Source organism: Lygodium microphyllum, chromosome 19, assembly GCF_053477565.2.
Source record: "Lygodium microphyllum isolate KBCC chromosome 19, Lygodium_microphyllum_v1.1.10, whole genome shotgun sequence".
In the NCBI taxonomy this organism is placed as follows: domain Eukaryota; kingdom Viridiplantae; phylum Streptophyta; class Polypodiopsida; order Schizaeales; family Lygodiaceae; genus Lygodium; species Lygodium microphyllum.
This window is the reverse complement of record NC_141153.1, coordinates 68,225,675-68,252,552: the sequence shown is the minus strand read 5'-3', so window position 1 is coordinate 68,252,552 and position 26,878 is coordinate 68,225,675. Positions and strand designations below refer to the sequence as shown.

Below are 26,878 nucleotides of genomic sequence, written 5' to 3'. Positions count from 1 at the left end.
GCAAGGAACATTTCCTAAAAACCCAAAATGCAGAAGGCATTTAAGTAAATTTAAATCAGCCATTTACACACTCTGGAGTTTAATCCACCAACTAACTTCAAAAAGCACAAAAATTGCATAACTCAAAAAAGTAGCAGGTCAACCCAAAACGCACCTGAAAGCATTATAGTAGAAAGTTGATTTTTGATCTAAAGACACAACTTCGGTGCAAAATGGCCATTTTATACGCGGGAATGTGAGTTCCATGTTTGGATAGTTGGTACCATCCATTTTCGAGCTAGAGCCTTGAAAAGGACGTGGTTCTGTTTCACGTAAAACCATCCAGTGCGCAGCCCGGCTTTGGTAAGGACGAAGCGTTGCAAGCAACTGAGGATGATCACAATCCAGTAATGCTTCACTTCTGCAATAATGCCAAGCAAAGAGATCACCTAAAGCATCTCTTAAGGTCAGAGAAATTAAGAGTCTTACCTAGAAAACATATGTGAACAGTTGCCATCGACCATGAAAGAGTATTTAAGACATGCATCAATCGTCTGTACCAGGTTTTTAAACACTGGATTGCAGTTGTGAAATTAGAAACTGGAATCAGAACTTACTGATTTGGTTTTATCGCTTCATACAGATTTGAAGGATCAAAACATTTTCCACCCTTGGGGATGGTTTGACTTTCACTTTCTACCCCTTCTTGAATCCTTTCTTGAATACCGCACATGGACATCTGATGTTCTGAAATGCCATATATCAACTCAGATGTGTGCAGATCGGGTCGTAGCCACTTCATCACCTTTAACATGTTTCTACTCCACATATACTTCACATTGTCCAGCAAACCCTTACAACCATCAAAAGACTTCTGAGTAACACCGATTTGTAATCTACAAACAGGAATTGGACCCTTAGTCGCTTGAGGATCATGTGTCTGCAAATATGGCTTCACAGTCAAATACCCTGCTTTCAACAGATACACAAACCCTGAAATAAACTCATCTGGTCCGTTCAAGTAGCCAGAAACGATAATACTGGTGATGTTTGCTTTCACGTAACTTTCTTTATCAGCTAAATTCTCAGACTGTTTAAGTACCTCCACTTTGACATCCTCAGCAGAAAGGGAAAGTTGGCCAATACCATAATCCCTTACTGGCTTCAGTAGATGCAGTCTGACTGTCAAGTGATTATCCTGTTTTTCAGGGTTTGATTCAACAGGCTGCAAGGAAGTTTCCCAAGCCGCTTTTTCTAAGCTTATTTCTGCTACATTGATGTCATAATCTGAATAAGAGGACGGTGAATAAACTTCTAGGCAAGTATTATGGGTAAAACCCTCCTCATATACTTCACGCAATGTAGTTGCTCTAACATCTATGCAAACAGCTCTGTCATTCTTGGATACACCTGTTGACAACTCAAGGGAGTTAGCACTGCGTCCAATGCTACCATTTGTTCTTGCTGGCAGCCGCTGCTTTCTTCGTGCCATTTTGAACAAGACAGCAGTAGTAATAGAGCCCCTTCAAAGCAAAAAATATAAAAGGTCAGAACTTCATGTCAGAAACCAGAGTCAACTAAAGCAGGAGAGAAAACATCTTGCAAATGCCACAGCTACATTCGTTGAAAGATTGCTTTGTTTGAAGGCAAAAGTAGCAACTTAATTGTCCTTGGCAAACCCACATTTCAAAGTACAGACCTGTATTCAAGTTACAGTTGTTTACCTCTCTTATGATCAAAACTTCACACCCTGCATCTTGTATGCCTATTTGGGGTATCAGCCTAGAGCGTCCTCCTAACATGCTGTTCTCCTTCCAAATCTGTCATCTCCTCTCAAGATTCAGGGCTGTGATATTGCAAATAAAGGAAAGGTTGACTATCGTTCCAGAATCCAAACTAAACACTAACTTTTCTTTTTTTTAATGAAAAGAAAACTCTATTAAAAGCTCACCCTTGCTGAAAAACAAAGGTAAAATGAAAACATGACATTAACAAAATATACAGTAAGAAATAGCTGGATTCCTCTGGCCACTCTCAAAGGAGAAAGTCATGTATAATGGGCTCAATGAAAATTCAATCAGGAATATAATGCAATCTATATGGGGAAATGAATGAAAATTGATGCTCAAGTCCCAAGTGGCAAGGAATGCCTCTCATATCTTCTGCATGTTCTCTAAATCACCTCAGAGTCTATTCAACCTGCCTCTGAGGGTATAACCATTGAGTTCTTAGGACAACATAAGATATGCTCCTTTGAGTATCCTCATAATGTATGCTAGTCCCCTCTCTAAGAACCAAGCTATTGTTCCTTGAGTTGCTATCATGTATCTGTTGATACCCTTGAGGAGGGTCCCCCCACATACCTCTTAGGCTGGAAGGCAACATAAGCAATGTCTTTTGAGTCTCCTTTGCTGCCCACATCATGAATACAACATAGCTATCCTATCGAAACCAAGCCAACCACTAGGCTTCTATGATCCAACAACCACAAAAATTCTAATATCTTTGAGGTTGGAAGCTATCATCGTAGGGGCCCTAATCTTGCTCATCTAAATCCTCCTCTCCAATATGGTCATGTGACCAAAAAGGAAATGCCACAAGGCTCCTCCTAAAAAGGGTCTCTCACACTCAGCTTAAGCACACAATTGATGGCCCTTTTCACAACAAAGGAGCTTGGAAAGGCCTTGTCTTAAGCAAGTGCCAAAGGGATGATGGATTGCACTGGACTTTCTTTTTTTACATCTTGTTAGTATAGACCTTATCACAATTTTCTAAGAGATCATAGTGTTGGGGGTCAAGGTGCTTGTGCCTAGCCGCCCGTGTATTACTACACTGACAATACTTGCACACCTGTACACTACAGGTGACAGGCACCCATTATTGTCACTTCATTCTTTATTCTTTCAATGATATTTGAATAAAGGGAAGGCCAATTACACATTTTGATTGTTGGAGTTCCCACATCTTGTGTGTCTCTCTCTCTTGCTCTTGCTCTTGCTCCTTCCACCATAGCTCTTGCTTTTACTCCCGTGCTTCCACTCCGGGCTCACTCCCTTCAACTAGTATCAGAGCCAACCATTCAAGGAGCTTCTTCATCCTTTGCTTCAGCCCAGATTTAAAGCTTCAACTCAAAGTTTCACGGCAACCATTATTTCTTTCTCTCGAGGTATGCACTGAGTTTTTCCTTCTTCCGGCTTGTTTCAGCTTGCTCCGCGCTTGCTGAGAAGCTTCCCAAGGCTTAGGTAAGCCTTGTTGAGTGCTTATTGAGCTGAGGAGCAGCCATTTTATCCATTTTTTAGTAGATACAAAGCATGCTGTAGAAGTCATGGACAGCTATGGCAGCTTGATAGCACTATCGTATTTTGGCCATAACTTTTGCGTACGGTATCAGATTTAGGCGTTCTACAGCTAGAAACGAAGAGTGCGACGAGATCTACAAATTTGGGCACTCACAGAGTTGATTCTGTGCAGTTTTCTATTCTCTATTTCACATAGAACAAAACTGTTCTGGTTTGGACAGCAAACAATAAATTTCATAATGCATATTTGATGCTTCAGGGATGCTATTTTAGTGCCCAAATAATACGGTCATGCTTTTGGGCTGATTTGAGCACACATTTAGCTCTGTTTTCTCAAAGATTTCATTGCTGTAATAACAAGATTGAATGTCATTTACTTGAAAAAAGCATATGCCTCTTGTCACTTGATGCTTCCGGGGCTTGCTATTGATGCCTGAATGTTCGCTTGACACTTATGGATACTTGGCACATGTCTTAGAATGCTTTTGGGCTTCGATTAAGCTTGCATTCACTCAATTTTGACTGTCATATCCCTGGTGTTCATAGTGGACAGCAAGCAGTTGTCTGATAAAGATTATACTCATTATGCTTTGAAGCTACTCGGGTACCACATATTGGATGTACCGACACTTTGGTTGTCATGTATGCCTATGGATATGTTTATGACATGCTCCTAAGCTGATATTGGAGCTTGGATGCTTTGACATTGGCTGTCATTTTTGTCATTGGATACTACTTGGACCCTACAATAAGAGTCTTGCAAACTACTTGGGTTCAATGCTTCCGGATGTATGCTCTATAGATCTTGGATACTCAGATGTCATTCATAAGGTGTTTTGAGCTTTGCTTGCTCATTCGGCATTCGAATTTTGCTTCAATGGGAGCTACTTGACTTTATGTACTGAGCCACATTGACACTTAGATGTACTACAAAGCATTTGGTTTGTGCAATTGAGCTTCAACTTATTACAATGAGATACTGGGACTCATTGTGACATGTACATGCTCTCTTGATATTTATTGGATCCAGTTACCCTATTATGGGCTGATTTGAGCTCTTGGCTTGGACCAAGCACTTATGTCTATCAAGGTGTTGTCAATGGTATTTATGTGCTTCTGGGTTATGTATTGAGCTTTGCTCAATGGATTATACATCTGGCAATTCTCTTCATTTACCTTTGAGACCTACCATGTCAAAAGATGACGTACCAGCAAGACAGTAGGGTTTGCGGGGAGGAACACGGAGTGAACTCGGGAAAACATGGAGAAGAGAAGAGAGGAGAGAAGAAACTCTGATGAATGGAATGACGAAGTTCTAAATCATGGAGTGAATGTGATACAAGGGAACAAGGGTACCATAGCACAAGGAAGATGATGAAGACAACCACGAACCACAAACCGCAATGTCCTCCTGAAGGGGTGTGAGAGTAGTGGAGAGGCTAGAGAGAAGAGGTGACGGACTGAATGAATCAGCTGTGAAGAATGAGTAAGAGAGAGACCTATAAATAGGCAGAGTCAGTCTAGAATAGTGGCCCTTTTTGGGGCTGCAAACCCTAAATGCAAAACGCAAAAACGCAAACTGCGGGTGAAGGGTAAAGGGTTTCTCAACACCCCCTCTCAAGCCCAAAAAGGAAAAGGAGGAGAGAGGTGGAGATGGAATGCTACATGCTGAAGAATGCTCATGCAGCAGGTGCCACTTGGACAGTGTCCCTCGTGGGGAAATTGTTCACTTGCCCAAGCACCTTAGTACAAAGATAATGAAATCATGCAATGCATAAGAGGAATGTCAGACTTTGTGTGGTGCCGAGAACCATAAGGATATGCTCGTACTCGATCTCGGGAGTTGACTCCATGCTGACCAAGTGACCAAGGCAAGAAGAAGAGGAGGAAGAAGATGTAGAGGATCCCTAAGATCCAAGATTTCCACCGGAAAGGTAACTTGCAGTAAAGAACAGTAGACAAAGTAAACTAGAGAACCCAAAACTCAACCTCACGAGAAAAGCCACTAGCTCCATGCATCCATGCAAGAAGGAATACAAAGGCCTCGTCCCCAAGTCGCGATTGAACCTCCAAGGCCCCAATCTAGGTAGATCCTCGAGATCCTGGGTATCAATAGGTGAGATGACTGCTCGAAGGAAGCCACCCCATCCAAGGGTAGAAGAAGAAGGTAAAGGCCTCCGCCAAGGTGTGCGAAGGATTGAGTGGTGGGTGGGGATCCCCTTTGAAACTGGAGAAATAGAAGCCCCCTCTGAAGTCGCAGTAGATATAGATGCCCCCTTGGAGGGCAAAGAAAGATTAGCCCCCTCTGAATCCCCTTGTGAGGTAGATAGGGAATCCAAAAAACTCATGGATCACAAACTCTAAAATGTTTGAGAATGAAGGAAGTGCCACCGGTCGTGCTGAAGAAGGTATTTGGGGTGGTGAAGAACTCCCAGAGGTGGCCTCTCGAACCTGAGTAGGCAAGGGTGAAGGGTGGGGCTCAAAACTGAGCAATGAGTGGGCAACAGTCGCTACTTCTCAATGGAGCGGACTGGAAAGCCAAAGAAAGGAAGGAGTTGAGCAGCCACTGTCTCTCAAAGGAGCGAAATGATGAGGAGACAGTATTAAATAATCACTGTCTCTCAATGGAGCGAATTGCAGAACAGCGGGCCGTGGTAGCCATTGTACCCGAAAATAGGTAGGAGAAGATTGTCGTTGGCATTGCGATAATCTCCAGGAGGTCGTAGCACCAATCGATCCTCCATGTGCTCAAAAGGACTTAATGCGCATCACATGCGTCTTATTGCCTTGAGCATTGTACTCTGATAGCCGATGCAGAACGATCTCTGTGGCCCAAAAAGGAGAGGTGGCACAAGGAGTGCCAGGTGGAAGACGCATATACTCTTGGGGGGGGTAGGGAGCAAAGGTCGAAGTCAGCAATCATCGGTGGTGTGTCTCGTGATGCCACAGTAGGAGCACCCAATAGTCTGATCATCTATTGGTAAAGAAGCCATGGATACCAGTGTGCCTTGCTGAAGAAGGAAGAGATCAGTCACGAACCATGAACTGCAATGTCCACCTCAAGGGCTAGGAGGGCAGTGGAAGGGCTGAAAGTGAGCTGCCAGTGGGAGAAGGATGCTACCAGCAATAAGAGGTTGCAACCAGTAGAAAAACGCAGGTGAGGAGAGAGAATGACTAAAAACGCACGAAAAAACCAACCATAACAGTCAACATGCTAAAATCAACTCCGAACAGTGTGTGATAGGCCGGAAACAGGCGCCAAACTGTTGTAGACAGCAATGGCCAGCTTGCACCACGATGTCCTCCACATCCGCTGTGTGGGCAGCAAGCTAAAATACCTGAAATCTACAAAAACGAGATTGTTTTCTGAATGGAGAGTGATCAACAACAGTCGCTCTATTGTAAACAGTTGCAAACTGCGGATGGAAGGCTGGAAACAACCGCCAGGCTATAGATGATAGCAAGGGACAGCTGAGACTGCGATGTCCTCCGTGAAAGGGATATGGGCAACAAGCTGAAAACACCTGAAATCTACAAAAACGAGATTGTTTTCTGAATGGAGAGTGATCAACAACAGTCGCTCTGCACTGTAAACAGCTGCAAACTGCAGGTGGAAGGCTAGAAACAGGCGCCAGACTATAGATGACAGCAAGGGACAGCTGAGACTACAATGTCCTCCACAAAAGGGGTATGGACAGCAAGCTGAAAACACTTGAAACCTGCAAAAACGAGATATTGATGCAGTGGTTGAAGAAGAGAAGTGGATGTCGAACCTGCCACCGGTCTTTGCCTTCACTGGAGTGGAGGATCTTTGCCACTATTTGAGCACATCCAGCTCTGATACCATGTCAAAAGATGACGTACCAGCAAGACAATAGGATTTACGAAGAGGAACACGGAGTGAGCTTAGCAAACATGGAGAAGAGAAGAGAGAAGAGAAGAAACTCTGATGAATGGAATGATGAAGTTCTGAATCATGGAGTGAATGTGATATAAGGAAACAAGGGTGTCGTAGCACAAGGAAGATTATGAAGACAGCCATAAACCACGAACCGCAATGTCCTGCTGAAGGGGTGTGAGGGTAGTGGAGAGGCTGGAGAGAAGAGGTGACGGACTGAATGAATCAGCAATATAGGCAAAGTCAGTCTAGGATGGCGCCCCTTTTTGGGGCTGCAAACCCTAAACGCAAAAACGCAAACTGCGGGTGAAGGGTAAAGGGTTTCTCAACATACCCTATGCATGATGTCTATGCCTATTGCATGTATGGTATCTAACACACTGCAGTTATGACAATTTTCAGTGCCAGTTGTTTCTGGCTTCTTCCTTCCTAATTGCTCACAATAGGTGGTTGGCGTATTGATGCAATTTATTAGAACCACCTTTCATTTCAATTCTATGCATTCTATTTGAGAGCAATCACCTGGACTTGACTGTATTTTGCTTACAATTTGTGGAAAGCTCATTACTTTGGCAGTACCTCTTGTCTCTTGCTTGATTTAGCGGTGGACTTAGGGCTGATTTGTAGGGTATTACAGCAGCCCATCTAGCCCTTTTGTATACTTGCTTGGTCTCATTATGGCTTGTGGTTCTCGCGACAATGCTATCTTTAATATTGAGAAATTGGATGGGACCAACTACATCTATTGAAAGACCCAAATATGACAGGTTTTAGTGCAGAAATTGTAGGTTAGACCACTCAAAAATGGGGCGCCAAACCCAAAAACATTGCAACCAAGGATTGGGATGAATTGGATGAGCTATGCAAGTCCACAATCATTTTATCACTCTCTAAGCAAGTTCACTACAATGTTGTGATTGACAGTTAGACTACATATGAGCTTTGGACACAAATTAAGAATGTTTATGACAAGCAAAGTCCTACATCTCAAATATATTGGCTGAAACAATCGATGGACCTTCGCATAAAGGAAGAAACTTCTATGTCTACACACTTGAATGAGTTTCACACCATCACCAACTATTTAGCTTCGCAAAAAAATGAGTTCAAGGATACTTTGCATCCTTCATTTCTACTTGGTACTCTACCTGAGTCGTGGGACACTTTTTGTACTACTCTTTGTGCTAAGGATGGGCTGAAATTGCAAGATATTGAAAGTGCCCTCTTAACAAAAGATATGAACAAAAAGAATCTGGATGCTTCCCACACGTCCCATGCATTGAGTGTGAGAGGCTAGCAAGATGAAAATGGCAGTGGGTAGACTCTAAGAAGTCTCAGTCTAGGACACGTGGACAATCTCACATTAAGTCCCATGGCCATAAGTCCGATCTTACTTGTCATTATTGTGGGAAAGCAAGTCATATTTGGCCAGAATGCCATAAAATGCGCGAAGATAAGTGCAAGGAAAAGGGAATAGGTAAAGTGCACGACAAGAATGATGATCGCAACATTGTGCCTAGCAAGTCTAGTGTCAAGATTGAGGAGATTATGTGAGAGTGAGCAATGGAAGAAGGAACACACACACACACACAGAGTGAGTGAGAGAGCAGAAAATGAAGGAAGAAATACTGCACTGCTGAAATGAATGTTGAATACAATGATGTGGACTGATCAGTCCCTGCACGCAGCCTGGAGCATTAGTGAGGGCACCAGATCAGGCTGAAATAAATGGCAGCACCAATGTCGGAGAGGAACAGGAGATAGAGCACTGAAATCTGCAAAAGAAGAATGCTATGAGTGACCGGGGGCTGCTATATATAGCCCTCACCCCCCAAATCTAGCCGACCTGCTGGCAGCCAGTCAAAACTGGCCAACTGGCCCTAAAATCTAACTGACCTGCAGAAAATGCCCTAAAATGGGCTGCTTGCCACCCGAAAAGGAAATACAAACATGCACAAATGCTAAATGAACTAACAAAGCTCCTCAGTCTCCTGCTAGACTCTGATAGGAGCTCACAACTAGGAGATGACAAACTAACATGCTAGAATAGGTAGGCTAACACCCCCTCTCAGATTCTAGGAGAGTCAAAAGACCCAACAACTACATGTGATGAAGTAAAGAAGCCTTAGGTAAAGGCTTCATGAAGAGATCAGCCGCATTGTCCACCGTGGGATAGTAGGCCACCGCCATCTCTGAAGCCACGATTGGCTCTCGAACATAGTGGTACTGAACCTCAATGTGCTTCATGGAGCATGAAACACCGTCAAACTAGGGCACTCTGGTTGTCCACGCATAGCTCCTTAGGTCGTCTGTGGAAAGCCAATCTCTGCCAACATACGACGGAGCCAAACTGCCTCCATAGCAGTTGAACACAAGGCCCAATACTCAACCTCTGCAAAAGAAAGGGCCACAATAGGCTGCTTCTTGTTGCTCCAAGAGATAGCACCCGATCCAAGGGAGAAGGCATATCCTATGGTGGATCGTCTCAAATCCACATCGCCTGTCCAATCCAAGTCACTCCATCTAGAAAAAGTGAACCCCTCTTCATACATGATCCCATAGCGTCGAGTCCCCTGTAAATACCGAAGAACACGCAAGGGGGCCCTCCAGTGATCCTATGTAGGAGTGAGTCGTCATGAAAGAAGACAATGAAGCCACCACAAAAGAAATATCTAGTTGTGTGTGGATAAGCTAATTAAGGGAGCCAACAAGACACCTATAACAGATAGCATCTGTAAGGGAAACTCCATCTGCCACAAGCTTGGACTCAGGGTCTGTGGGGCAAGAAATAAGCCGACGCTCGACCATACGAAACTCTAAAAGTAGCTCAGAGATGTACTTGTGGTGGGAAATAAAAATGCCCTATGCCATCTGATAGATCTCCAATCCAAGAAAGAAATATAGGATCCCAAGATCCGTCATGTCAAACTCTTGCTGCAAAATAGCCCGAGTTGATCCACCTCCTAAGTGTCGTTTCCAGTGATGAAGAAGCCCTCCTAGAGGCAACCTGTGGGTGAGGCTGCCTTGCTTGCCCCTCAAGCAACTAGGGCATAAAGTGTGAAGAGGAGGGAAATCGGGAAGTCCCTCCACCAACTTCTTCCGAGAACCCTGGGAATCGCATCAAGATCAAGATACCCATAATGAGCATGCCAAACCAACCCAAGCTCGTGGAAAGACCGTGTGGCTAAGGCTATGAGCTTGTAGAGCCCACCCTCTTGTGGACCTGTCCAAAGAGCTACACCTGTAGAAGCATCCTCCATGCTAACATCATCCTTGGTAAAAATTCAAGTACCTAGCTGTGTAAGACCGTGGACAGACAATAGGTTAAAGCCCAAACCCGGTACATAAAGAACTCTGGTGGAAGAAGACTACATGTTGAAGAATAGAGGTAACGTCCCCACACCCTGAATAGGAACAATAGAGTTGTCACCAATGGTAACTGTGCCCCCTCTAGAACGGATGTCCTAAAGCCAATCCTTCCTAAAGGTCATGTGAGAAGAAGCGCCACTATCCACAAGCCAAGGCTTCTCCTCAATGGTAGAAGCAGGGGTTGTATCCTCCTCAACAAATACATGCACAAAGACAGACTATCGTGGCTAGGGTCGCGTTCGAATCTTTCTCCTTGGGCTTCAAATGGGGGCCCTCGGAATGAGTGCCCTTTCCACAGTGTGGACACTTGGGCTTCTTCTCCTTCGAATCCTTCTTGTCTTCTTCTTGCTTGTCCTTGGCCTTCTCCTCCTGCTTCTTCTTCCCACCACTTGTACCTACAATAAAAGCCTTGGTGGAGCCAGAACCACTAGCCCCCACCTCTCTAAGTCACTTGTCATGCTCCAAGACAAGCAGTGAAAGCTCCTCCCATTAGAGTTTCTCGCAGGTCCTCGAGGTAATGAGGCTAGGATAGAAAACATCAAACCAGGGAGATGGCAGTTGAGTCAAGAGAATCATCGCATATCCTCAGAAAAGATCATCTGTCCAAGAGAGGCAAGCTCACCTCTCATATCCTCCATCTTCGTGATGTGCTCCTTCATGAAAGAAGAATCATCAAGACTGAGCATCCGCAATTCCTTCTAAAGGGAAATCTTGTGGGCAAATGTCTTGTGTTGATACAAAGACGTACGCTTCTTCCGCACTTCAGCCGTAGTCTTCAACCTGCGAACATGTACAAGAACAGAATCATGTAGACTCAAGAAGAGAAAGGATCGGCTCAAGAGTTGAGCCAATCCCATGAGGCTGCACAGTCCATGGAGACCCCATTATCAAGGTCCTCCTCGGGGCGAGCAATGGGTGAAGAAACAAGCTCCCATAGATCGAAGGTGTCAAGGATACAGTCCACCTACAAGACCCTAGTGAATAGTTGGAACCATCCAATTTGTCTTCCTTAGGTAAAGAAGAAAGTATAGGCACCTTGATAGAGGGAATCAAAGAAGGCATGCAAACATCCGATGGAGGCTTCTCCGACGGAGCCTTCACTATAGATGGAATCCTCTGAGATACATGGACAAAAGTAGGACAAGTTCAAGGAGACTCCTCCCGTTGTCGATCATGAAACTCTCGATATTCCTATCTCCACTCAAAGAAGTGTCGAGAAAGGAGCTCCTCCTCTGAGTCATCAAAGCCTGAGAACTGGTAAGACATCTTCCGAATCTGCAATCACCAAGCAATCTGCAACGCAAGACAAAAAGAGAATGTGCCAATTGCACAAAAACTGTCGCCAACCACCATAGATGTTGTTGCCTTGGCCCAGAAGATGTCGCCTCAACAAAATACAAGGTGGAAGGTTGGGGGTTGATGGTTGGTGTCCTCCTCTATAAGAAATCTCTCCTCTGTGCTCTCAATTAGGCGATAATACCATGTGAGAGTGTGCAACGGAAGAAGGAACATGAACAAAAAGAGTGAGTGAGTGAGTGAGAAAGCAGAAAATGAAGGAAGAAATACTGCATTGACTGAAATGAATGTTGAATACGATGATGTAGACTAATTAGTCCCTGCATGCAGCCCAGAGCGTCAGTGAGGACACCAAATCATGGTGAAATGAATGGCAGCACAAATGTCGAAGATGAATAGGAGATAGAGTGCTGAAATCTGCAAAAGAAGAGTGCTATGAGTGACTAGGGGGGCTGCTATATATAGCCCCACCCCCCAAATCTGGCTGACCTACTAGCGGCCAGCCAAAACTGGCCGATTGGCCCTAAATATGGCCGGCCTCCAAGCAGCCAACGCCCTAAAATGGGCTGCCTACCACCCAAAAAGAAAATGCAAACACCCACAAGTGCTAAATGAACTAACAAAGCTCCTCGGTCTTTTGCCAAACTCTAACAGGAGCTCACAACCAAGAGATGACAAACCGGTATGCTAAAATAGGCAAGTTGACAAATTAATGTGGTATAGCCTGATGTATCTGATGATCTTATCTTGGCAACTTCTTCTTTGGATGCTTCACAACTCACTGATGCTTTGTCATGATATACTTATAGTTGGTTGAGAGATTCAAGGGCTTCCTTTCATGTGACCCCTCATAGAGAGTGATTTCACTCCTATCACACTAAGGCTAGATCTGTCTATTTAGGTAATGACCTAGCATTGGAGATTGTTGGTATTGGTGATGTCCAGCTGTGTTTTGGTTCAGGCAGCATATTCACTCTTCATGATATACGTCATGTACCAACTCTCACGAAGAGCCTTATCTCTGTTGGCACCTTGGATAATACGGGTCATGTTGTCTCTTTCGATGATTCCTCCTGTAAGATTTTCCATGGAAATCTTATTATTGCACGTGGTGCTAAGTCTAGTACCCTCTATCCTTTGCTTGTATCTAGGTCAATTGACCATGTTTTGGCTATGGCTACAGTTCCACATGTATCTCTTTGGCATCTTTGCCTTGGGCACATGTCTTTGAAAGAAATGAAAATGCTTACTTGTTTGTAATATCTTCCATCCCTAGACTATAAGTGTTTTGAGTCTTGTGTTCATTGTTTATATGGCAGGCAAACACAGTATGCATAAAGAGTTTGGCATGAAGCGCATAGGTGAGCCTTTGGCTCTTGTTCATTCGAATATATGTAGTCCCATACCCTATCAGTCACTAGATGGTGCAAAGCACTTTGTCACATTCATTGATGATTACTCACATAAGGTCTGGGCTTTCCCTATTAAGCAAAAATCAGATGTCTTATCTACCTTTCAACATTGGCTTGCTCTTATTGAAAACCAGTCTGGGTATAAGCTGAAATGCCGAAGGTCAAATAATGAAAGTAAATATGTCTCAAAAGCTTTTGAGCAGTTTTGCAATGAGCAAGGTATTAAGCATCAATTGATCGTCCCCTACACCCCTCCCCAGAATGGCATTGCCGAACGCAAAAATAGGACAATTCAGGAGCGAGTTCGCGGTATGCTTAGCCAAGCAGGCTTACCACAACACTTTTGGGCTGAGGCAGTTACTACTACAGTGTGATTAACCGGTCCCCTTGCACTACTATTGATTGCCAAGTTGCAGGGGAGGTCCAGACTAGAAAACCTTCATCATATGTTCATTTGCACGTCTCTCATTATGAGGCATTTTGCCATGTTCCCAAGAACAAGCACAATAAGCTAGATCCTAAGTCCGTGAAATGCTTCTTTCTTGATTAAGGGGATGCATGTGAGATGGGCTATCGCCTATGGGATCCACAGACTCACAAGGTTACCCGCAGCCATGATATCGTTTTCCACGAGAAAAGATGTATAAGCAGCCTGAGCAGATGGTTGAGGTACGCAAGGTAATCTTTCAGAAGGAGCCTCCTGCTCCCGTACAACTAGCTAGACAACCTACAGCAATTGATGCTCCAGTGGCCTAGGCCCCACTTATTGTGCAAGATTAGTCTACTTTGAGATGCTCTACTAGAGCCAGATGTCCGCTTGAGCGCTTTACGCCCTCCATGGATTATATCATGATAACAAATGTAAGGTGAGCCTCTCTCTTATGATGAGGTTACGCACAGAGATGATAATCACTCATGGGACAAGGCTATCCAATCGGAGTTGGGACTCCTTATAGCTTAACCATCTATGGGATTTGGTTCCTTTGCCTAGTGGCAAGAAGGATAGAGACAAGGAACGCATGTTCCAGCACTTAGAAATGGATTAACGCGTTCCGGGAGGTCTAAGCCCAAGAAACACTAGTGGAACATTCCAGCCCGTTCCCGCCCGTTTCGCCCCATTCCCTATTTGGAACGGTCGTTCCAACAGTGACTTTTTTTTTTAACGTCAATCCTATCCGCCTTATTCTTGCCCACCCGACTGTCGCCTCTGTCGTGACTGTCCCGATTGTCGCCTCGCCCCCCCTGCTGGCCCGACTCCCATGTGGACTCACGCTTGCCTCACCCAACTCCCGCCTATCTAGCCCAGCTCTCATGTAGAGCACCAAAGTATTTGTCTACTGATTTTTGTTCAATGGGATCATTATCTCCCCTAAATTTGGGGCATTTTGGATCACTTGTTGGCAATTGCCCGAAAATTTGGGGCTTTCTTAACAAGGATTGGGGCTCAAATTTGGCTACAATGTCCCCAAATTTGGGGCATTTTGAATCAATCATTGCCCCAAATTTGGGAGCTGAAAATGTGCCAAATTTTGGGGCATTTTCAGCAAGGGAATGCAGACTGGAATGCCCCAAATTTGTGGCATTTTGAATCAATCATTGCCCCAAATTTGGGAGCTGAAAATGCGCCGAATTTTGGGGCATTTTCAGCAAGGGAATGCAAGCTGGAATGCCCCAAATTTGTGGCATTTTCAGTAACAGGAATGCAGGCTGAAGTAGCACTAAAGTTAAGGCATTTTTAGCAAACATTTAACATATGCATGTTGAAATTTTAACTGCAAATTTCTGCAATTTCATTGAACTTTACTGATTATTTGTCACTTTTATATAAATGGCAACATTGACATCTATGGGATCTTCATCATCCTCAATAGGTACTTCGTCAACAATTGGACAAAGTCGAAGCACTACTTGGTCATGGTGGGATGAGATAGATGCAGGGGTGCCATTGAGAGGTGGAGGGGCTCGCCCTTGGAAATGCAAACTTTGCTCTTATGCTTACACTACTGGAGCTGATAAAGGGAGAGTCCATCTTCTACATGAGGAGGGGAAAGAGGTGCATTTTTGCACCAATGTATCAATTGAGAAAGGACAGGAGTTACTTGACCACATACCCACTTCTATGGGGAATTCACATGCCAGGAGGACGCCAAATATAGCAGTGGATCCAACAACATGGACTCCGAGGCCAGCAGGGCATGGTGCTTCATGCAGAAGACCACCAAGATCAGTGGCTACGCAGCCTTCTTGTGGGCCATTAGTGGGAGCAGGCCGTGGTGTTAGACAGAGTTCGTTGCACACTTCATGGGGAACCAAAGGAAAAAGAGGAAACATATGTAGCAGTGGCACGCTTTTTTTATCATGACCATATTGCATTCAAATCAGCTAGGTCACCTTATTTTTTAAATATGGTGACAAAGACTGCAGAGTATGGACCCACATATAAGCCCCCTTCATCAAAAACTATCAAGACTACATTTCTTCAAAAGGAGAAAGCAGCAATAGAGATTGCAACAGCAAATATTCACAATCAATGGGCAAGAAATGGAGTGACATTGATAGCAAATGAATGGAGTGGCACACACCATAGGTCCATACATGGTGTTGTCGCATATTCCCGTGGGGATGTATACTTCATTGGTAGTCATGATGCTTCAAAGACTGGAAAGAGTGCAGATGTATTGGCATCCGAGTGGTCCGAGGCAGTGCAAGCTCTTGGGGCAAAAAATGTAGTGCAGTTTGTGGCAGATGGTGAGCCTACAAACAAGGCAGCAGGAAACATTTTAATGGCAATGTATCCACATATCACCTTTAGTCCATGCATGGTGCATTGCTTGAATAACTTGTTGAAGGATATTGGGAACTTACCATGGATTGCATCTCTTGTTGCGAAAGGCAACAAGATTATAACATTTATATGTAATCATCAATCCTTGCATGTTGAGTTTTGCAAGAGAAGTAACAAAGAACTTCTCAAATACTCAGATACATGATTTGCATATAACTTTCTTATGCTTGGTCGATTGCACTATTGCAATGGTGCAATTAGGGAACTATTTGCTAGTGATGAGTATGAAAATTGGACTGGGGCTGCCACTACTACTGCTGTGTTATGTAATGCATATGTCTCTGATAGAGATTTTTGGGATGAGGTGAATCACACCCACCAAATGGTTGATCCTATTATGCACATGTTGAGGCTTGTAGATAGCATGGATCCATGCATTGGAAAGATCTATGAAGGTATGGATCACATGATTGAGAAATGTTAGAGGTACAGCCATCCCCTGGACAGACAGTCGGACACGTCAGCAAGGTACGGCAATGCCATGTCAACACAGTATTGCAAAGGGCACGTCAGCAGGCACCACATCAACAAGCACCACGTCAGCAGTGCAATCAGACAGATTTTTTGTTTGCAGTCCACCAGTTTTCTGTAGTCGGCTGCATTTAATGCAGCCGACCTGGTGCTGTTATTTATTATTTTTTGGCTATTTATAGCCAGTGTGTGGCACACTTTGATATTCATTCATTCAGGTTCTGATCTTGAGATCTGTTGGCTGAGACAGACTCTGCTCGGGCTGACAAAGATCAAGGTCTTCAAGACAGAGAGAGACGCAGAAATTTCCTCTGCCCTCGTGTATATTTCTGCACTCTTATACAGTATACTACACTACAGATTTTCTGTGTTTACACACACTCTCTCTCTCTCTCTCTCTCTCTCTCTCTCTCTCTCTCTCTCTCTCTCTCTCTCTCTCTCTCTCTGTGTGTGTTCACTCTCTCTCAGTCTTTGTCCTACGCTTCCACATCGCTGCACTCTGACATGGTATCAGAGTGGTGAAGATGAACGAACCTGCCTAAAGAGGAGATTTTAGCGCGACACAAGGCTGCGTTGCCAGGATTCGAGGGCGAGTGGGAGAGCTACGCATCGGATCAAGGCTGAAGCGAGCGTGGGCGTTCGGGAAAGGAGTCTAACTAGTGAATTTGTTGCAGGTTATTGCTGTTCAAAGGGGAGGAAGGCTGTGTTTTAGACCTTCCATTGCAGATTTTACCTTTTCATCACCTTCGGTGGGTGAAGAAGGTTTGGGCAGCGGAGGATATCACACGGACGTGAATTTTTGAGATGCTTTAATCTTGCTAGTAACATTCGATTAAGTTATTAATCAAATGTGCAAGGTTGTTTAGCACATGTGATGCACATGGCAATTATTTCATGGGAACGGGCCAAGGACCCCGAGGATGCAGTGGGTGTTAAAGGCAAAAGTTGTGTTAAGTTATGCCAACTAGGTTTTGGTGGTCAGTTGGTGCTAGGTTGGACCCTAGGACAATTGTTTGGCCATTACGTGTCAGTGGTGACACTAGGGACTAACATTAATTAATTAATTAATGCTAGTCTAAGGGTCAATAGAGATTGGAAACCACTCCAAGTTGCAAATGGCCTAGCCAATTTCATTACAGATGGGCATGTTTAATTTTAGGCAAGGTCAAAAGGGCTGAAATTAATTTTCAGAATTAATTAATTCTGAAAAATTAATTTAATGGCTGAAAATGCATTAGGAAGGCTACCACTTGGCAAAACTTTCCTGTGCAACTAGGGAGAAGGCTGTTGGAGGGTGGTGGAATCTAAATTGCAGCCATTCTGAGCTTGGTGGAGAGAGAGGAGGTGATCTGATTTGGCTCTGAGAGGCGACGATGACTGATCGCGCGCTGCGACAGGACAGGGGACAGCAGGTTTTCTCTTCCGCCTCAAGAGAGGCGGCGGTAGAAGAGGAGGGCTCGCAAGCTGAGCAAGTGTTTTACCCCCCTTTTGAAGCTATCGGTGCCATCAGATTTGTCATCAGAGCTACGAATCAAAAGATACATTTCAGCTGATTTTCTCTCTCTCTACAGCATTCTCTCATCTCCTCCAGTCTATGCTCAAGTATTCTCAGTAATTCTCAGCCATTGGTAAGCAGAGTACAGCCCAATTCGGTGGACAACAGAGAGTTTACTGCTGTAAACCCTAAATTACAGCAGTAATTAGGGTTTAGCAGCCACCTTGGGACCTGTGCCATTAGTCAAAGGCATTGTACACTAAAATCAGCACCGGAAATTCGTGGAATTGTGAGGATTTCAGATGCCAGCCCATCTATTGTGAATTTGGGGCAGCATTTGACCAGTTGGGGTTCCATTAGAGCAAGTCCTGGGTGAAAATCAAGGGGCAATTTGCCCGAATGCTTTGCTGATTATTGGAACAGCAAGGGGCTTTCGAATCAGCCAAGGAGATCGTGAAATCTCGGCTTGTAATTTATCCATTAGCAATTGAAATTAAAGAAATACCGAAAGGGGCGCCAGTTTTGGGGCCAAGAGGGTGTCCACTATCCAAGTTTATGAAGGTAAAGTGAGGATTTCAGTTTATGTTCATTTGCTGATTGCTGTAATTAAGTGCTTAATCAGGTTAAACCACCCTACCCGAGAAGATAGGCTGGTTACAAAGGAACCAGCCCTAACAAGCTGCGTTTACACAATTAGAGGGGGCTGATTTTGCATTTGTGCAAGCATTGCAGGTGAACATGTCTACAGAAGCTGATTTAAAGTTCCAGGCGATCATGGACAGGAAGGTGCCTGTCCTACCGGCTCTTCCATCGGATCAGAAGCTTGATGGTGACAATTACCGCATTTGGCGGGTGATGATTTGTTGAGCTAAAATATGCATTACTTGCTGATTAGCCTCTTAAACAGCCCCAAAACACACTAAAAATGCTCTTTTAGAGTAAAACCCTAAAACGAGGAGCGGTTCGAAAGATTCAGTGGAAACCCTAAAACGGGGAGCGGTTCGAGAGAGTTTAGTGGAAACCCTAATTTTTGGGGCGCCCTTCCACATCTATAAATAGACACGCTACCCCCATTCAGCCATCATCCTTGTTTGCAGGTTACACCAGCCCACACACCCTCTGCTGTTGTAAGCGCCCAGTTTCCAGCCTACAGCCCGCCTCCATCTGCTGTCCAGCCATCATCGATTGCAGCCACATTATCTTCAGTCTGTCCATTGCTGTAGGCGACAGCTCTCAGCTGCTGCTGGCGACTGCTCCAGACTGTCCCAGACTGTTGTTCAGCCTGCTGTCCATCATCTCCAAGGTCAGCCAACCTGCGTTTTCAGCATTGCAGGCCTTGACACTCTCGGACACTGTTTCAGCCTGCTGTTTACAGCAAACTGTGCACCGTTTCCAGCCTCCAATCGGTGGTACACTGCTGCATTTACCAGCTTCCAGCCTCCAGACTGTTGCGTTTTGGTGACCAGCCTTCTACCATTCACTGTTTACAGCAAACTGTGCACCGTTTCCAGCCTCTGATTGGTGGTACACTGCTGCGTTTACCAGCTTCCAGCCTCCAGCCTCCAGACTGTTGCGTTTTGGTGACCAGACTTCTACCATTCACTATTCAGCACTCCTACACTCCGACTGGTGGTCACAGACTTGGGATCCGTCTTCAGTGGACATCACACTCCAACATTGCTCAGCCCTTGAGCACACTGTACACTCTTACATTCATTTACAGCATTCATTCACTTCAGAGTTGTGTTCTCTCTCTCCCTTCTTCTGTTTGTGTTTGAGTTTTGAGTTTTGAGTTTAGGGTTTGAGTTTTACCCTCTGTGTCTGTATCTATCTCTTTGTGTTTCTGTCGTGGTCGTACACTCTCTGTGTCCTCAATGCAAACCCTAGCAATTTCCTTCACATGATGTTGGCCATTCTAGAGTCTTATGATCTGGAGGAGCTTGTGTTGGAGGAGATCAACCAGCCCCCGGTGCTAGATGAGTCCAAACTCTGTTCCAGTGCTCGTGCGGAGTTGACCAAGGCCCAGTCTCATTGAGACAAACTGAATGCCAGGATTCGTTCTTTTCCTTTTTTGTCTTGCACTACAGCCGTGATAGCTCACATCGAGCACTTAACGGTGGCTCAAGAGATATGGCTGGAGTTCGACCAGATGTACAATCGGATGACCCTGATAAAGAGGGTTTCTTTGGAGGTGCAGATGCGGACCTTGTCCGTAAATAAGTCTTCTTCGCTTCGAGAACACATCAACAAGCTTCAATAGCTTCAGATACAGGTTCAAAACGTGGGGAAGCCTATTTTCCTCCGAAGACATGGCAATCACTTTGTTGTCTCAGTTACCGCCACGACTCGGTACTTTCTATTCCGGTCTTTGTGCTCTTGGCCTCTTGGTGGAGTTTGACAGTGATATTTTTCAAGTCCTTGATCATGGATCGAGGCAGGTTCTCTCTGTAAGGTATGAGGAGGATGGCATCTACAAATTGAAGTCTTCTACAGCTCTTATCTCTCTTCTTCTTATCTCTCAGACACAGTCTGAGCTATGGCATGCTCCGTTTGGCCACTTGAACTATGAGTACCTTCGGAAGGCGTCGCAAGGATCGTTTGTCCGAGGTTTGCCCGATATAGTGGCGAGCCATCAGCCATGTGTCTCCTACATTCGTGGGAAATCGCATCGGGATGCGATTCCCAACAAAGCTTCGTGGAGATCTACTTCACCTTTGGAGCTTGTATCTACCGATCTTTGTGGCCCGATGAGGATTGAGTCCCTGAAGGGGAGCTTGTACTTCGTAGATGACTACAGCAGGATGGCATGGGCCTATTTCTTGACTTCGAAGTCGGAGGCTCTCTCACTTCAAGGATTGGCTTCTTTTTTAGGAGAACCGATCTGGCCGGCGACTGAAGACCTTGCATTCAGACAAGGGAGGACAATTTATGTCTAATGAGTTTGCTCGTTTTTGTGCAGATAGGGGCATTCACCAGGAGTTTGCTAACACCAACACTCCTCACAAGTGGCATTTTGGAGCGGAAGAACAGAAGTGTGATCGAGATGGCACGCACCATGATGGAGCACCGACAGACACCTCAGTTTCTATGGCGAGGCCATGGCTATCGCAGTTCACATCCTCAATCGATCTCCCACTTCGGCCGTTGACAGGATGACACCTTTTGAGGCTTACTTTGGGACGAAGCCTGATGTCTCTTATTTCAGGATCTTTGGGTGTGACGCCTATGTGCACATCCCGAAGACACAGCATGACAAGTTCGAGGCGACTTCCCAACGCCAGGTTTTTGTTGGCTACAACTCCCAGTCCCAAGGTTATCGTCTGTTTGATCCCATCAAGAGGGATGTCTACACGAGCCAAGATGTGCGGTTCGTGGAAGTTCTAGCCACTGAGGGGGGTGAGGAGCACCCCGTCCTTGGAGATCCAGGGGAGAGTTGGGCTCCCTAGACAGTTCCCTTGGAGCCAGAGCCTCTTAATGGAGATTCTTCTTCTAATTCAGAGTTTTCCCTTCCACCGGCCGCCCCCGAGGAGCTTCCGCCGATGGATGTACCTAAGTCTTCAACAGATGGAGAGCGACGAGAAGAGGTTCGCATCCTCCTCCTCATTGGGCCCGTGACACACTCCGAGATTCAGGGATCGATGGGGTCCTTGAGGAGTGGGAACTGCAGGATGGACTGCGAAGGTCACGAAGGAATCAGGCACATTCTACAGAGCTTGTTTGCTCTAACTATTGTTTGATGACCCGTGTTATGCAGGATCATGAGCTCACTTCAATGAAGGAGGCTTTGCAGTTTGATCATTGGCGGAAGGCTATGGAAGCCGAGTTGGAGCCTATTGAGAGAAATGGCACTTAGTCTCTTGTGCCTCGTCCCTCTCACAAGAAGGTGATTGGAGTCAAGTAGGTCTTCAAGACCAAGTACCTTAGCGATGGTTCTTTAGACAAGCACAAGGCTCCCCTTGTTGCTAAAGGTTTTGCTCAGCGCGCCCAGGCATTGATTTCCATGATACTTTTGCCCCCACTCCTCGTATGGCAACTATTCGAGCTGTTCTTGCTTTGGCTGGCCATAGGCGATCGCCTATCTATCAGTTGGATGTGAAGTCTGCCTTTCTCAATGGTGATTTGCAGGAGGAGATCTATGTTGAGAAGCCTCCTGGCTTTGGGTCCTCGGATGGGAATGTCTACAGGTTGAAGAAGACCTTGTATGGCCTCAAGCAGGCTCCGCGTGCATGGAACGAGAAGATTAACTCGTTTCTTCAATTGAAGTTGGGATATCGGTGCTCCAAGGCCAATCCGCAGCTTTATGTGTACACTTCCGAGGGTGGTCGTGTGTTGTTTGTGTTGTATGTTGATGATTTGATTCTGACAGGGGATCATGCATAGAAGGTCCGAGAGACTAAGACAGCTTTACATTAGACGTTCATGATGACGAATTTGGGGCTTCTTCATTTCTTCTTGGTCACGAGATTTATCAGTCTCAGAGGGGGATTTTTATCTCTCAACAAAGGTACATTCAGGAGCTCTTCGTGAATTTTCGGACCCTTTCTACTCCTATGGATCCGAACTAGAAGGCCAAGTCACACTCAGATTCTCCCTTGATGGATGCTTCCCGCTACCGTCAGTTGATTGGATCCTTGATTTGGCTTCTCAACACTCGTGTTGATCTTTGTTTTGTTGTGGGTCTTTTGGCGGGGTTTATGAGTGAACCCAAACACGTACATTGGCAAGCTGCCCCCTGAGGATTCTTCGGTATTTGAGGGGGACCTCTGACTTAGGAATTTCTTACCCAACACGCACAAATGCTTCAGATCTTGTTCTTGCAGGTTGGAGTGACTCGGATTGGGCTGGCGATATGGACCACCGGCGGTCTACTACAGGCTAATGTTTTATCTTAGGTACACGTGTTATCTCTTCGAGTAGCAAGAAGCAGCCCACAGTAGCCCTTTCTTCTACTGAGGCGGAGTATCAGGCTACGTCTTCCACCACATGTGAGGTTGTGTGGCTTCGGAGATTGTTGGAGGAGCCTGGCTGCCCCCAGACTCGTCCTACTATTTTGCGGTGTGACAATGAGAGTCGCATTGCCTTGGTATGGAATCCTGTATTCCATGCCCAGATGAAGCACATTGAGATCCCGTACCACTTCATTCGGGAGAAGCTTTTGGATGGGACCATTGATGTGGAGTACTGCAAGACGGAGGATAATCTTGCATATTTGTTCACAAAGGCACTTCCCCACGCTTTACTTCGTCAACATTCCAGATCCCTTAGTCTAATGCCTCATCCAGGATCTGAGAGGGGGTGTTAGAGGTAGAGTCATCCCCTAGACAGGTAGTCAGACACGTCAACAGGGTACGGCAATGCCACATCAGTACAATACAGCAGAGGACATGTCAGCAGGCGCCACATCAACAGGTGCCACATCAGCAATGCAGTCGGACAGATTTTCTGTCTGTAGTTGGCCAGTTTTCTGCAGTTGTCTGCATTTAATGCACCCAACTTGGTGCTATTATTTATTATTTTTTGGCTATTTATAGCTAGTGTGTGGCACACTTCGATATTCATTCATTCAGGTTCTAATCTTGAGATTTGTTGGCTGAGACAGCAGACTCTGCTCAGACTAATGAAGATCGAGGTCAGACAGAGACACACACAGAAATTTCCTCTGCCCTCATGTATATTTCAGCACTCTTATACAGCATACAACACTGCAAATTTTCTGTGTTTACACTGCCTCCTCTCTCTCTCTCTCTCTCTCTCTCTGTGTGTTCACTCTCTCTCAATCTTTGTCCTACGCTTCCACATCGCTGCACTCTGACAAGAAGTTGGAGAGTTTAGAACCAAATGCAAACAAGTATGAGCTAAGGAGTTATGCATCAGCAGGATGGAATGAGTATGACTCTCCTATGCATGTTGCAGCATATGTGCTTGATCCTGAGTTTCAAGGAAAGATGCAAGAAAGAGACCTTGAGGTGGTCAAGGCTTGAAACACATTCGTTGCAAGGCTTTATCCTAGCTATGAAATACAATGCAAAATCAAAAATCAACTCTCTGTGTATCAGCAAACTTTAGGGATGTTTGGTGCAGAGGATGCACTAGAGGACAGGACAAATATTGCCGTTGCTTTATGGTGGGAGCACTACGAGCAAAAGATCCAGAGTTACAAAGTTTGGCTATTCATATTCTTAGCCAAACAATTAGCTCTTCTTGTTTAGAGCAACTATGGAGCTCATTCAATCATATTCACTCAAAGAAGAGAAATCATATTGATACAATAAAGACGAATGACCTAGTTTATGTGAGCTCCAATCTTCGCTTGCTAGCTCGTACATCAGTTGCAAAGGCTAATTCTTTTATACGTTGGGAAAAAGATAACGATGGTGATGGTGATGGTGATGGCAAGGATGCTATCCAACAGGATGAGCATTTAGGCGCAGTGGAGCCATCTTCCATGAATCAAAGCACTTAGCGGCTAGCCTCTTGAAACTTGACTTGGAAATTTGAGCTCTTGTAACTTGAATCTTTAGACTTTAAAGTTTAGTGCATATTTTGTGTCTTTGCAATGCACACTTGTTGGACTTATGCAACATTGTTGATTACAATATTGAATCATGAATGCGACAATCCATTGCTGATTACAATGTTTTGAATCTTCATTATTGTTGAAACTTGATTACCATGTCTCTAATTTCACGAATTATGGTTGATATCTCTCTAGATTCTAAGACTTAAGTGTTGATTCTCTCTCTCTCTCTCTCTCTCTCTCTCTCTCTCTCTCTCCACACACACACACACGCGCGCACACATATATATATGCCATTCCCTCCGTTCCCGTTCATGCAAGTGCATATACAAGCTTGAAAGTATTTCTAGATGCCCCAAGCCCACTTATAAGGTACCAGATTGATAGCTGAGAGTTTCAAGCAAGAATATGGTATTGACTTCGATAAAGTCTTTTCTCCTGTGGTCAAAATGTCAACCCTACGCTTGGTACTAGCATTGCTTGCTCAGCTAGACCTTGATCTTTATCGTATGGATGTAAAGACAACTTTTCTATATAGGGACTTACATAATGAGATTTATAGACAATAGCCTAAGGGCTTTGAAGAAAAAGAGAGGGAACACCTAGTATACAAGTTGAGAGTTTTTATGGCCTTAAGTAGGCACCTAGGGAATGGTACCACAAGTTTGATGCTTTTATACATTCAAAGGGATATAGCCACATATATATAACAAACCTTTTGTATATTAATTGTTGCCGAGATATATTGGCTCAATGATTCCAAATTAATTTGATACTCGTGTACTTTGAAAGGCAATTTGTATTATTTAAGTGTTTTACAATATGATTAAATGTTCATATTTCTATTTAAGGGTGGCCAATGGCCAGAGCGCCCTATAATTATACTTGGGTCGTCATTGATGAGATGCCCAAGAGAAATTAAAAGTTTAGTCGAACGGTCAATTTGACCAAAAAGCTTAGATGAGTACGATCTTTACACTCAGATAGTCACATTGACTAGAAGCCCATATAATGAGTGGTTTCAGAAAGTGAAACCAGAAACTCACGATCAAAGAAACATGAACCGATGAGCCTATATAATGAAGCTCTCCAGAAGCTAAATTTGGTGACTCCTAAAATTTAGGAGGTTACTATTTTTAGATATTGCTCAGATGTAAATTCCGTTCACATCAAAGGCTCCGGAATTTCGCAAGGAACAATTTTGTCTCAACAACTATCTCAAATTCTTAACCATTTGAGAGATTTTTAGAGTAGAAGATTTGAAAGCTTCTTTCTCTAGTGGCATGTGGCATCTAGAAAAGAACATGTGTCATTTTGAAGAGACAAGTCTCCTTACACTTGTCATTTTCAGTAAACACTTGTTATTTGTAGTCATCTAGAAGAGAACATGTGTCATTTTGAAGAGACAAGTCTCCCTACACTTGTCATTTTCAATAAACACTTCTTATTTGTAGTCTCTACTTTCCACTTTGGGGAAGTAGCATTACATGGCTGACCATATGTCTCGCATATCCACAGGAGAAGCCACTAGGTATAGGGCATCCCGGATGAATTGCTGGATGTGCATCTATTTCACTGTTTGCTCTTCTCTTCGCTTGCTTGTGTGATTGAGAGAGGAAGTGAGTGTGTGAGGGTGAGGGATCTAGCAGTCAAGCCCGTACCTATATATTCGAGATCTCTCTCTTTATTTGGAATAAGCTCTTGTGCTGAAATTTCGGCCACATGCTTTATATTCTCCTATCTATCTCTCATTCAAGAAACACTTTCTACTTAGTGTGATCTAATCCAAGCACTAAAGAAAAAAATCGGCTTGCAATTCAGTTTGCAGAAATTAGAGCTTTAAAACCCTAATTTTTAGAATTATAGCAAATCAACCTTTTGTATATGGTTCAGGCACTTGGTGCCTGCAGTTTTGTTTCAATAAATTCTTGTAAAAAGAGAGAGTGTGGTTCCCCTCCCAACGTAGTATTAACTCCTCTCTCTCTCTCTCTCTCTTTTTTTTTTCGTAATCTCTCTCTCTTTTTTTTTCCGTAAAAGGTAATTGTATTAATTACGAAAAAATGTACAAGATTACATGATTACATGATTACAAAAGACACGAGGGCCCTAGGCCAACGTGTGGAAAATCCCAATACTAATCCACGAAAAAGGTAACACCAATCATGGCAACGACCCAGAGGCAATTGCCATATGCCAGGGAAGCAAATCCTCCCGAGGGAGCAAGTCCAAGTGCCGAATGAGATCGATCTGCCAATGCAAGAGCCCTTTAAGCCACGCGATGTGTCTCGGTACATTAG

The 26,878-nt window shown here is 44.4% G+C and overlaps 1 protein-coding gene across 5 annotated transcripts in view; it reads right to left on the bottom strand.

Annotated features, from left to right (window-relative positions):
- LOC148019985 (RING-finger, DEAD-like helicase, PHD and SNF2 domain-containing protein) overlaps nt 1-26,878 on the bottom strand; it is a 129,885-nt gene that overhangs the window by 93,065 nt on the left and 9,942 nt on the right. For 3 of the 5 annotated variants that reach the window (XM_087700229.1, XM_087700225.1, XM_087700226.1), the window contains exons 2-4: nt 1,704-1,825; nt 597-1,502; nt 155-400 (exon numbers count right to left, since the gene is read on the bottom strand). In XM_087700229.1, the coding sequence (XP_087556355.1) occupies nt 155-400; nt 597-1,471 (1,121 nt within the window). In that variant the 5' untranslated portion in view covers nt 1,472-1,502; nt 1,704-1,825. The remainder of the gene's footprint in view (nt 1-154; nt 401-596; nt 1,503-1,703; nt 1,826-26,878) is intronic. The other 2 variants (XM_087700227.1, XM_087700228.1) reach the window with 2 other exon arrangements.